The sequence below is a fragment of the Copadichromis virginalis genome, linkage group LG7, assembly GCF_057382275.1.
Source record: "Copadichromis virginalis isolate Kocher_CV1m ecotype Utaka linkage group LG7, C_Virginalis_male_GT1.1, whole genome shotgun sequence".
In the NCBI taxonomy this organism is placed as follows: domain Eukaryota; kingdom Metazoa; phylum Chordata; class Actinopteri; order Cichliformes; family Cichlidae; genus Copadichromis; species Copadichromis virginalis.
This window is the reverse complement of record NC_140624.1, coordinates 64,842,063-64,853,930: the sequence shown is the minus strand read 5'-3', so window position 1 is coordinate 64,853,930 and position 11,868 is coordinate 64,842,063. Positions and strand designations below refer to the sequence as shown.

The 11,868-nt window shown below is 42.1% G+C and overlaps 2 protein-coding genes across 6 annotated transcripts in view; both read right to left on the bottom strand.

The window, feature by feature from the left end:
* Positions 1-215: 215 nt before the first annotated feature.
* On the bottom strand, positions 216-2,636 carry rep15 (RAB15 effector protein). Its single transcript, XM_085464751.1, has 2 exons — positions 2,361-2,636; positions 216-2,272 (listed from the first exon to the last, which is right to left on the bottom strand). Exons 1-2 carry the CDS (start codon positions 2,634-2,636, stop codon positions 1,733-1,735), a joined length of 816 nt encoding a protein of 271 aa, XP_085320877.1. The 3' UTR covers positions 216-1,732.
* ppfibp2b (PPFIA binding protein 2b) overlaps positions 2,584-11,868 on the bottom strand; it is a 94,702-nt gene continuing 85,417 nt past the window's right edge. For 4 of the 5 annotated variants that reach the window (XM_085464746.1, XM_085464748.1, XM_085464747.1 and 1 more), the window contains 9 exons: positions 11,470-11,581; positions 11,296-11,384; positions 11,035-11,157; positions 10,415-10,540; positions 10,141-10,329; positions 8,506-8,706; positions 6,617-6,682; positions 3,760-3,828; positions 2,584-2,684 (listed from right to left, as the gene is read on the bottom strand). In XM_085464746.1, coding sequence (XP_085320872.1) covers positions 2,661-2,684; positions 3,760-3,828; positions 6,617-6,682; positions 8,506-8,706; positions 10,141-10,329; positions 10,415-10,540; positions 11,035-11,157; positions 11,296-11,384; positions 11,470-11,581 — 999 coding nt within the window. In that variant the 3' untranslated portion in view covers positions 2,584-2,660. Of the gene's footprint in view, positions 2,685-3,759; positions 3,829-5,339; positions 5,724-6,616; positions 6,683-8,505; positions 8,707-10,140; positions 10,330-10,414; positions 10,541-11,034; positions 11,158-11,295; positions 11,385-11,469; positions 11,582-11,868 lie in introns of those variants that run through there. The other variant, XM_085464750.1, reaches the window with a different exon arrangement.

The following is an 11,868-nucleotide window of genomic DNA, read 5'->3' as shown; positions in this document are numbered from 1 at the left end:
AGTCTATTAAATCAATTAACCAATGCAGCAGCTGAAATATGACACCAAAGGCCACTCTTAATACAGACAGAAGTCAGGTAGTCAAAAATCTCTTATTCTGCTTTTTGTATTCTGAACTCTGAATCTTGAGTGGACAGCCAACAATCCTACAAATAGACTAGAGGATGTGCCTGAAATGTTTGTTAAGACAAATAACTGGACCTTAGTTGTTAATAAGAATCAGAATACTTTATTAATCCCGTGGGAAATTAGGGTTACAGCAGGCAGCACGCCAATGGCACATGCGCACTTACAAAGGAACCTTCTGACCAACTTTACACAAACATCACATTGGGGAGACATATAAGAAAGGTAGGCTGATAGGAAAAAACAACAAAAATACACTACATGAGGTAAGAGGAGGAGGGAAAAAAACTCCACTCAGACTGAGCTCCTAGTGGGAGAACAGTTTGATAACAGAAAAAACACCTCAGCACAAAAGCACATGACTATCAATACACCATAGAAACACAAGGCAAGCAACAGGGGCAGGTAAAGGGTAAGAGAGAGCCGGTGTAGACAGCGCATCCGGTCCTGCAGCATATCTGCGCTGGTCCAGTTGACTGCCATCTTCCCCGGTAGGGCACAATCATCGAAGGCGTATGGAAAGGGAGGGGGGATCAGTGTGTGCATATCAGAATCAGAATCAGAATACTTTATTGATCCCTGGGGGAAATTATTTTTTGTTACAGTGCTCCATTATAAACCAACATTAAGACAAGACAGACAATACGCTAACTAAGAATAGTACAATATATACATATATATACATACATACATAAGTCACTCATAAATAAATAGTTGGAAAAGAAACATGTGTAGCTGTAGCAGCAAACAGTGTGTTAAGTGGATGCGTTGTACAGGGAGATGGCCACAGGCAGGAATGATTTCCTGTGTCGTTCAGTGGTGCTTTTCGGTAATCTCAGTCTCTCACTGAACGTGCTCCTGTGACTGACCAGCATGTCATGGAGTGGGTGGGAGGTGTTATCCAACATTGTCTTTATCTTGGACAGCATCCGCCTCTCCGACACCCCCTTGAGGGAGTCCAGCTCCATCCCCACAACATTGCTGGCCTTACGGATTAGTTTATTGAGTCTGTTGGCATCTGCGACCCTCAGCCTGCTCCCCCAGCATGCAACAGCATAGAGGATCGCACTGGCCACAACAGACTCATAGAAAATCCTCAGCATTTTCTGGCAGATGTTGAAGGACCTCAGTCGCCTCAAAAAATAGAGACGACTCTGGCCCTTCCTGTAAAGTGCTGTGGTGTTTTTAGCCCAGTCCAGTTTATTGTCAATGTGTACTCCAAGGTATTTATAGTCCTCCACAATGTCAACACTGACCCCCTGGATTGAAACAGGGGTCAAGTGTTTCCTGGTCTTCCTGAAGTCCACGATCAGTTCCTTGGTCTTTGCCACGTTGAGCTGCAGATGATTCTGCTCACACCACGTGACAAAGGAGTCGACCACAGCCCGGTACTCTGTCTCATCATCCCTGCTGATGCATCCAACCACCGCAGAGTCATCAGAAAACTTCTGAAGATGGCAGGTCTCTGTGCAGTGGCTGAAGTCTGTGGTGCAGAGGGTGAAGAGGAAGGGGGAGAGGACAGACAGAGAGGACCAGATTTTGTGTGACCTTTGACCTCTTCGATGCAACATAACTACGTAGCTCAGCGTGCTCGTCTTACTGTGATTCAGCTGAATTTAATCATGACAGTGATGGGTTCGCCTTTATTTTTGGTCATAATCGCCTGCATCATTCCTAAAGGCGTATGGAGATACCTCAAACCTTTAAAGAAGTTCTCGATCAGAGGTCTGTCAATCCTGCATTTTCCTTTGGCCGCCTCAAAATTATTGCTGAGGACGCCATAGATATTCACCTTGTCGGTTTTTTTCCCAAAAAACAAGAAGAGAGCGTAGCAGTCCTTGCCGATGGAGGTGCAGAAGTTCACCATTCTCTCGTACATGTTATTGTTGCTGGACTCCATCTGGGCCATCTGGATGGATTCACTGCAGGTGTCCATAGAGACCTTCTGCTCAGCCTCCTCCCTTTCAGACAGGTGCAGGACCTGCACGACAATCTGGAACTTGGGGTTCTTGGTCGGCCTCTCCAGCACTGCCCAAACCCAGTCAGCACCCAGGAGGACGCGCTGCTCAGGAGTCATGACTGTGCAGTTAAGGGTATCCTGCAGGTTGACCTCAACACTCCGAGTGATGTAGGTCATCAGGAAGACCTGTTAAAGCGTGAGATATTTCAGTAACTTCTCTAAAGCAAAATGTCTTGGATATTGATGACGTATTTTGTTCAATAAGTGTTGCTACCTGAGTGAGCACATCAGGACTCGGGCGTAACTTGTCCTCTGGATCCTTGAAGGTGAGGTACTCTTGGGTTCTGGCTGTAGCAGCAGAGATGCAGTTGCTGAAAAGATGTATGAACTCGTTGGGCCTGGGGACATTGCGCCTCTTTAGTGTAGCAAAGATGCTCGGTTGGGGGGATATATTATGATAAAAGGATGGTTGCCTGGATTGGCCACATTTGAAACAGGAAAACACGTTTCTCAGTGGGTTAGATGTAGGTTTGCTGAATTTTGCACCCATGGTCGACGGATGATGGGCAGCAGATCACAAGCTGGTCTCCCTGATACACTGGAAAGATAATGGTCAGATTTTGGTGTAAAATTTAAGCTGAAATGCACATACTGGTGCTAAAACATACTCAGATTTTCACATTAGTTCTAAATATAGATGAAAACAAACCCAGTTAAAAAAATTAGAAATATCAGAGTTGGTCGTTTGAGAAAAAAAATGAGCCAACATTACATGTGGAAAATTCCAAAAACTGCAGTTCCTCCAATGACCATTTGAGGCTGACTCCTAAAGCAAATCATCCCTCAGAGACTCTTCTATGGATAGTTTCCCTCAGATTTTTTTTTTTTAAATAAAATAAATATTTCACATGAATACTTGAGTTAGTGGCATGGTCACTCTGACAGCTGTCCGGACACATGCAGCTGGATCCAATTGGAGTCTGCTAGGCTTCGGTTCTATTCATTAGAATCATTAAAAACGACCTCACGACTGTGTCTGTCAGTGCCTTCTAGTTCATAACAAAGACTGCTAGTGTTAGCCAATAACTTAGCACTCTTCTCTCTTCCAAATATGGTCCTCAAACCAGTGAATGACATCACAGCAGCTACGTCCATCCATTACCTTTAGGACAGCGTTGGTTTTGTGAAAAACCAGCCCTGGAGAAAGTGCAGGCTTCCTAAGTTTAAACTTAGATTTAGTTGCATATTTTTTTCTAAACAGAGGTCAAATGTTAACCTTTTACAGATGTGTAACAATGGATGGTTTTCTCAGTAAACAGACAACCCATATTTTGGATCCATTTGCTTAAATGGGTTTTCTTTATCTACTTTTATTAATTCTGAGGTCATATATACAGAGAAATGAAGAAAATTTAAAGGCTTCACAACCGTTTAAGCACTGCTGTGTGACTGCTATCGCTTTATATTTAAATCAGTTGCATTTTTGAGGAGCAAAAGAACCCACTGTCTGTTCTGCTTTTGTCCCAGCACATGGAATTAGTGTCACTGTTCATTTATTTGAGAGCATAATTGACTCTGACACTACTTTCCACATTAAATATTGATCAGTTTCTGGTCCACCAGCGCGTTGCACATAAACAGAAAGAGCATTGTCAATCAGTACAGATACTCACCAGGACTGGTCTGGGAGCTTCCACAGTTCCAAATACACTACATTTCCTTTCTTCTTCTCCCTCGTCCTGCTGAGATACACAGAGTCTGTGTGAGTGTTTTATGGTTGTTTGTGTCCTGATGTGTAGAGAACTTCCAGCAGAATACTGAGAATTTTCTGCTGAAGCAGAGTTTTCGCTGACAGTGGCAGCAAGGGTGTGGTGTTTGCATCTTGTCAAATTTTAGGTAAGTCAACAAAAGACTCATCTTACCAGTTAGCTTGGTGCAGCAGCTTGAGGACTGGGGTGAGCCTGAAGGGGTTGGCGGGTAAACAAAATGTGTAACTGTCTGCTTTTAGAAAGAAGCAGCAATGAGGACAGGTAGGCTGGGACAGCAACTTATAGTGTGGAGGCTCTCAAGGTCAGTTTAGGAAATGATAAAAGTTTCACAGGTGGAGAAATCCCAGATTTGACCAGTAGAGGTTAATGTAGGACTACAGTGAACTGTAATCCTACAAAACCGTTTAGAGGACCCAGTCTTATCATTTTTCTTTGATTTTTGTCAACCGAATATCACAAACTACTGTCCTACTGTTCCAGACTTCTACCATATATTTGGATGTGCTTTAAAAAGTTACTTGTAAAAGTAAATTTAGTAAAGTGTTCACATCACAGCTGGAGAGGGTTAAATGAACCATAGTAAATCCTGGTGTTAGTTTTGTGATCATGTTAAAATAGCTGAATAGCCATAGAAATTAAAGTCACAGAAACATAAATTTATATGATGTTTCAGAGCAAAGTCCAGGTTTTGGCCACTTTTAGTATGCTGAAAACACTGTGGGATTAAATTCTTTTACAAGCAACCAGATTTCTCTTTCCTGTGCACAATCTTTGATCTCTACCTGTAAACTTATTCCCTTGAGTTAGGGAATGAAATTAAATTCATGATGGGTGTCCTCTTTAGCCAAACTGCAAAGCTGGATGTAGTATCCAAATGTTCAGGATTAATGGAGTCAAACAACAATAATTTAATATTTTGTCCATCTAATTTATATTGTAGTAAATTAAAAAAGTTATGTTTCATGATTGAAATAATGCAGCTTGTTCATTTTCATTAAATTTGAATTATATAGCTCCTGTTCACAAAAGTATGGGTCTTCAGGTATTTAGCTTAACCCCACGATCAGACAACACACAACTCACTTAGAGCAAGCTCTGAGTGAAGGTGGGGAAAAAGAACTTCCTTTTAACAGGAAGAGACCTCCAGCAGGACCAAGCTCAGGGAGGGGCAGTGCTCTATCATGGCCAGTACTACTTTGAGGCAAAAGAGGAGTTTCAACAATTTTTTGTTCCATACAGTCATTTAGGAAGCATTGGTAGTTCTTGTAACTTCTTTATTTCAACATGTGATATGTAGCATCTTTCTCTGCAGAACAATAGAATGACAATGTCGAGGAACCAGCTCCTTCTTCTTTGGCTGCTCTGCTCTTAAAAATGGCTTCAACACCATTTTTGATGGAATGTCCAGTTTGTCCATTCTAAACTGCATGTTCACTGCTTTGCACAGTCCTCCCCAATGAAATACCAGCACAGTATTTACAGTACACAGTATGCTCATTAAAAGCTACATTGCATAGGGAATTAAGGAAAGCAGTAACAAAAAAAGTGTATAAATAACTGTTCAATTCAGCACTCTAGAAAATAAAAATAAGACCTTTGATTGTTGTCAAAATGTGTAGGTCCGTTTGTGTTTCCCAGTCCTCTGTGCAGGAGTTAACTTGAGGTATCAGGGGCTAGTAGAAGTAAATACAAGGAGCTCCACGCTGCAGTGTTAGCTTGAGGGCTGAGGTACAATTCAGCTGTGAGACAGGTCGCTACAGGTCTTTGTGGTTGATTGACAGCCTACAGCTTAGGGTCATCGTCCTTCAAACTAGCGCCGTCTGTGAACGCCTCATCTCCTTCCGCAGCTCATCTCGGCTGAGCAGATACTGGGGGCAGAGCATCATGGGAGTGGCAATGGGTTAGAGAGATTAGAAGTTAGTGTTTGCTTCTGAGCTGGGGTCAGTATACTTTACTGAAATGAGAACATCAGATCCGATGTGAGATTGTTTTATGACATGTCACAAAGGAGAAGCATAGGTGGAATTTATAAAATGAAGATGCCCAACATGAAGATGAATCTGTAGGAAATCCTCAGACATGGCTACCTTGAATGTGTGACACTAACTCACCTTAGCAAATATGAACATTATTAATGTTTGTAAAAAGACTGTGCTTTTCATTCTATGACATCTTAAAAGGTCTGCTGTGATAAAAAGTATGCCTTGGTTATCGTCTCTCTGCTCTCTAGTGCAATGGAAGCTTGTTGATTCTAATTACTGTGATTATTTCAAATAATAAATCTGAGGTTTAAATTCGCCCTTCCTTGTTCTGATGTAACTCCTGCAGATTCTTGGACTTAAAATTTAACTTCAAATAATAAAAAGATATAAATAATGCTCAAATTTCTTTTTTTACCAAGATCTTCACTGATGTACTGACGCTGCAAACGTGTTATCAAACATCTCAGACTTCAGTTACTGTCATGATTTTCTTGACTTGAACGAACAGAACAAATGCTAAAGAACCAAGCCTGGCATCTGGATGATAGCCGCAAGTAATAAAGAAGCAAGTACCAGCGAGCAGGTTTCACACTAGCAGCATTGCTTTAATTTGTACACAGACACAAGACGTGGTGTTTTAATGGCATTTCCATCTGAGTATCTGCAGTTTTCCATCTGAGTGACTCAAACTTCTCTTACAGCAGACTACAAGCAGATTCCCAGTGAGCGAATCAGCTGCACAAGTCATTAGGCAGCAGCTTGTGTGTGTTGGCGCTTACTGTGAGGTTGTTGATGCTTTCAGAAAGAGCTTCTATTTGCAAAATGGTACCCTCTGTGGTCTCCATCTGCAACACACACGCACACACACAGATTCCTTATAAACTCATTACAACTCACAATTACAGGCTTACTATCATCAAAACAATATGTTTCTTAAACCTTTTAAAATTACCGTAGAAAGATATGAAAACGTGCAACAGATCACTGATAATGAGGATTGTACCTGCAGCTGAGTCATAGTCAAACATGCACTTCCCATGTCACCTTTAACAGGGTTACCATGGTGATGATCATCAGCCATCTTGGCTCAGACCGCTCAGCCGAAGGGGGGAAACGTGGCGTCATAAACAGCAATGACAGCCACTGTGATGGTGAGAATGGAGATGATGATGATGATGGAAGCAGGTTAGTGCTTGATGTAGGTTATTAAGGCATGCTGCTGCTCGTGGCTCCGCCCAGCAGCGTAGTCTGTTACGTTATCTTACAGAAATACAGAATATGCTTCCTGAGGAATTCAGTGTTTTCCACATGAAGTCACCTAACTCTTAGTTTGTGAGTTCAACCACATTAACAGGCAGCATGCTTTGACATTGGCAGGGTTACCGGGTCACTGTTGTTGCTGTCTTGATGTCACTGAGCTATTCTCCAGTCAGTCTCTTGTTCCCGCGGTGAACAGATTCCAACTCTACCACCTCGGACTGCTGGTAAAGGTAATCCCTGTTCTAAACTGGAAAACTGCTGTCAACTGGAAGTTGAAGCAGAGGGACAGCTGGTTCTGGTTACTAACCTGAACTTACTGCGGTTATATGCAGCAAGCCAGAAATGCCAAATATCACTTTGTGAACTGATGATGTTACAGAGCAGAACAAGAGCTGGAGTCGCTACATGCGGTAAATTTTGAGTCCTTACATAGAATGAGAAATTGACTTTAATGGCAACAATTTATGGCTCTTATAAGTTAAGACAGCATGGATGTTCCTCCTTTTGCACGTGCAATCTACCTCTGTGGGAAACACTGAAAATGTCCAGTACAGGCCCCTATACCGATGTACAACTAAAAACTAAATAAATAAAGGACATTGAACATTTTACACATCTGCTTCTACTCTGATCATCAGAAAGAATGAATCAACTTTGCTCATGTCGGATTTTGTTTATTAAATGATTTGATAAACCACACGTTAGCTTCCTTTCTTTGCTATAAAAATACTATTACAGTCAAATATGAAAAATAACGGTACAAAAATCACCACCTCAAGTTTCAAACAAAACATGCTATTTTATGATTTTCTCTGCAATGATATAAATAAAATCCCTCCATTATTTTATGTAAATATTGCACAAGTTCATCTCGACCATGTAACAGAACTGCATTCAACCTGGTTAGAAAAATCAAAGGTCACACATAAAAAATAATCTACTGGTGGTGCACACATGTTGGCTTAATACTGTACAAGAAGACATGTCTGTATATGCTGTATGGATTACAGGAAGTGATGTCACAGGAATCCAGAGAGAGGCTGTGTTCTCTCGTGATGAGTTAGAGTCATGGCACAGGTTTGAGGCTGAGGTTGGGTTAGTTAGGCATCTGACCGGAGCTGAAATCAAAATACTTGAATTGTGCTCGTCTCAGGACTCCCTGCAGCGTGACAAGCAGCTGACTGAGAAACAATCTCTAAATGTAAGGCACAGGGTCGGGCTGATGGGCGGGGCTTAAAGAAGCACATCAGGGGATGGACTGAGGTATTATGGGCTGCAAGCAAAGGAAGCAGAGTAGTAGCAGAGATAGCTGAATGGCTAATAGACAGGATGACAACAGTCATCCGTGTTGTTGGCGTTACAGTTGTTGCCATGGAGATGGGTCGGCTCTGCTATCTTCTAGCCCCACCTGGTCCCTGGAGCGGTCAGGCTCTCGGTCTAGGATGGGGCTCAGGCCTCTGAAGCCAGTGTAGGGCCGCATCTGCACCCCGTTCACTGCAGACTGTCCCGACTGAGGCGAGGAGGACTCGATGGGGCAGACATAGTCTGTAGATTCATCCGGCCGTCTCCTCCTGAGGTGAGTCAAGTTAGAGAAGCCCAACTTCTTCGGCTGCAGTGAAACAGGAACAAAAGCATCGTCATGCTGTCACGCTTCAACAAAGCAACAGTGACTGCTGAGAAGACTTTTAATGTTAGAACAATGTGACTAATGATAGGCTCTACAACAAGAAGCAACACGTTTAAAGCGTGCCAATCACTACTCCTACATCAACAATGTCAATAAGAATGATTACCCAACTCACTGATGTGATTTTCTTTACTGATTTGCCATCATTAACAGCTGCAGGCAACTAAATCTTTGATAAAACTGCACGTCGCGTGTCAAGCATCAAACCACAAACAGATGTTGTGACTAGCAGCTGAACTTTATGGAAGATGCAGCCGCCTGTTGAGGACTATATGGAGACCAAAACAGAGCTAAAAGGAGATTCCTTAGATGTTGTAGATTAAATGTTATTGTTACAAGTTATTCAGATGCAAACTGGAGATCTTAACACCAACACTACAAAGGGGTGGACTCCCAGTCCTATGCACAAAAACTACAGCAAGGACAAACAACTCTGAGAGCTTCCTTGATCAGATTTAAATCAGGTAATGGGGTTTTTGGTTCCCTGGTTCTTTTGATCACACCTTGGAAACTTGAGATGCACTGAATATCTTGAATACTTGTAATTCAACTGATACACTGCACTGGTATTACTGCCAAGTGAAAAGACCAGAGCAGCATGAAAGGGAAGCTGGCATTGCAGTGGGCTGCAAAGGAGCTTGCAGCTAAAACGCTATTTCTGAAATGCAGGCTGACACTGAGATCAAAACAATGCTGTGCTCAGTTTTGTTCCATTTCCTGTAATCACATCTGTATGGATTTCCCTAATATCTGCTCTTTTTTGTGTTTAGTAGATGTGAATGAGGGACACCGGGCAGCGACACACAACAACATTCATCAAATGTGTCCTCTAACATCTGTGATATCGTCACAAAGCACTGCTGGATTTTACTTCATAGCTGGCTCATCTTGAGGGGAAAATCTAACTTAACAATAACAATTTCGTTTTGGGATTTTTTTCCCATCCACAGTATTATATACCTCCACAAAAACATCCACATACATACTTCCTGCATTAGATGTCTAAGTGTCCAAGATCATAAGTGGATCAAATGCAAGCGTGAATTCTCTTATGATGAATTATTCTTCTATTATTACTTAATTATTTTCTTCAAGAGGCACTTTGAGCTGACGCTGTGGCTGATGGCTGAGTCTTAAAGATGTGAGGAGCAGCAGAGCAGTTCTCACTGGCTTAAACTTTTGGAAGAGCTCGGAGAAACCGAGCTGACACACTGAGGTCTCACCGTGGATTAAGGCGCTTTTCTCACACTTGCAGGGAGAGGGAAGGTGTTAACTGGTCTCTTATGATGCCTTATTTTACCTACTGCCTGTGCTACTCTCAACTTTATAATTGAGTCTTTTCTTGTATTTTCTTACCTTGACTTTAGCGGTGATGCTGAGTGGGGAGTATCCTGTCGCCTCAGTGTACTCCCTCTTCTCCTGCTGAGCCTGTGCTCCTACTAGGTTGTTGAAGTTGGTGGTTAAGTGGCGCCTCAGCAGAGTTTTCTGAGGAGGGATGTTCAGCAGCATGGCCATGCTATCAGAGTTAAACCGAAGCTCCAGCATCTATTTGAGGAGAAATGATGTCAGATGCTTTTTAAATTCTTGTTTTCCATTTTGCTCCAGATGCCGGCTGCTTTTATGTACTCACTATCAGCCCTCCATGCACGCCGCTGCCCCTCAGGTTTGGGGCATACTCTGCAAGGTCCACAGATCTCAACCACTCCATGACTCGGTGGTTAGACCACTGGACAACCTCACTGGGAGTGAACTGGCTCTGTAACACACACAAATGAATGTATTTTTTGTTCTAGTTTGACTTTTTAACAGTTTCCCAGCCTTACAAAGTGATGTTTTCTGGCAAATTTTGTTTGCACGAACTGATTAAAAAAATACAAACCAACATAGTTATATAAACTGTACTCAGTCTGCATGTGCAAATGTGGCACAAGTGGATGTCCCATTCTGACCACCAACATGTGCATCTGTGAGCAGGAATCTATGAACTTAGCTAACTCTGATGTGACACCATGTGATGCCACACACACATACAGGTAGTCAGAACAAGGACTTCCACAAGTGATGACCTTGAACGGGTGATCAAGTTTTTGACTTTCATGGATGGAGTCTTACAAATACAAATACAATGTACAAAAAGAACTTACAAAGAAGAAGACAGTGGATCTGATTTGAAGTTTTAATTTAAGAGTTCACTCACTAATGGCTCTTTTGCCATCTTTGTACTTTGCCGTATAAATGAGTTAACAATACCTCATTGCCGGGCCTGCGTTTGAGGCAGTTGGGATTGAATTTGTTGACATGGAGAACATGAATGGCACACTTGATGCTGAGGTGGTGCAGCTGGCTGGTCACTTTAAGGAATAATAAGTCGTTCTAACATGGAGAGCAGAGACAGATACAAGAAGGGAAACATGTCATACATCCCTTTTATTTTTGGGCAACTGTAAGCTCATTCCCCCCATATGGTAACGCTGATTTAACTTTACATGAATTGATTAGTTACAAACTCACCACAGTGAGATACTGCAGCATCTGCCCATCCACTCTTCCTTCATTAAACTGGTCTTTGTACTGAGGAAGGCCAATATCATCAAGCCAACCTGGAACAAAGAACATAACTGTTTTCTCGGAGATTTTCCCATATGTGTGTCTGTGCGTATGTGAGAGAAAGAATCCTTTACATACGGGTAACCCAGAGGTAATCGAGCTCTGCAGATTTTTCAGGCTGTTTGCTACTGATCGCTTTGATGGACAACTGAAGCTTCTTCCTGTGGAGTGGATTCTTCATGGCCATCTCCTGTGGACAAAGAGAAACGATTGGCTTTTTCCTCCTGTTACAGTTTAGTCAAGTCAACCAGATATAAAAGCAACATTGGTCAAAGTGCTGTACTACCAAAAAAGAACTCTTTAGAATATCAAAATTAATAAAATCTTACAAATAAATAAAAGCAAATGTTGAGGCTTAGTTTAAAAGCCAGTGTTTTGAATGGATTTTAAAACATTTCCAGTGTTGATTAGGTTCTGATGTGAACAGGTAAACCACAGTTTAAAAGCGACAGCAAGGGTCCTGTCGTAAAGGTTCTT

Excerpts from the sequence above, each read along its gene's own strand:
- rep15 (XM_085464751.1), bottom strand. The coding sequence starts at position 2,636 with ATGGGTGCAAAATTCAGCAAACCTACATCTAACCCACTGAGAAACGTG. Across the intron at positions 2,273-2,360 it reads GTCCTGATGTGCTCACTCAG|GTCTTCCTGATGACCTACAT; the intron begins GTAGCAACACTT and ends ACGCTTTAACAG.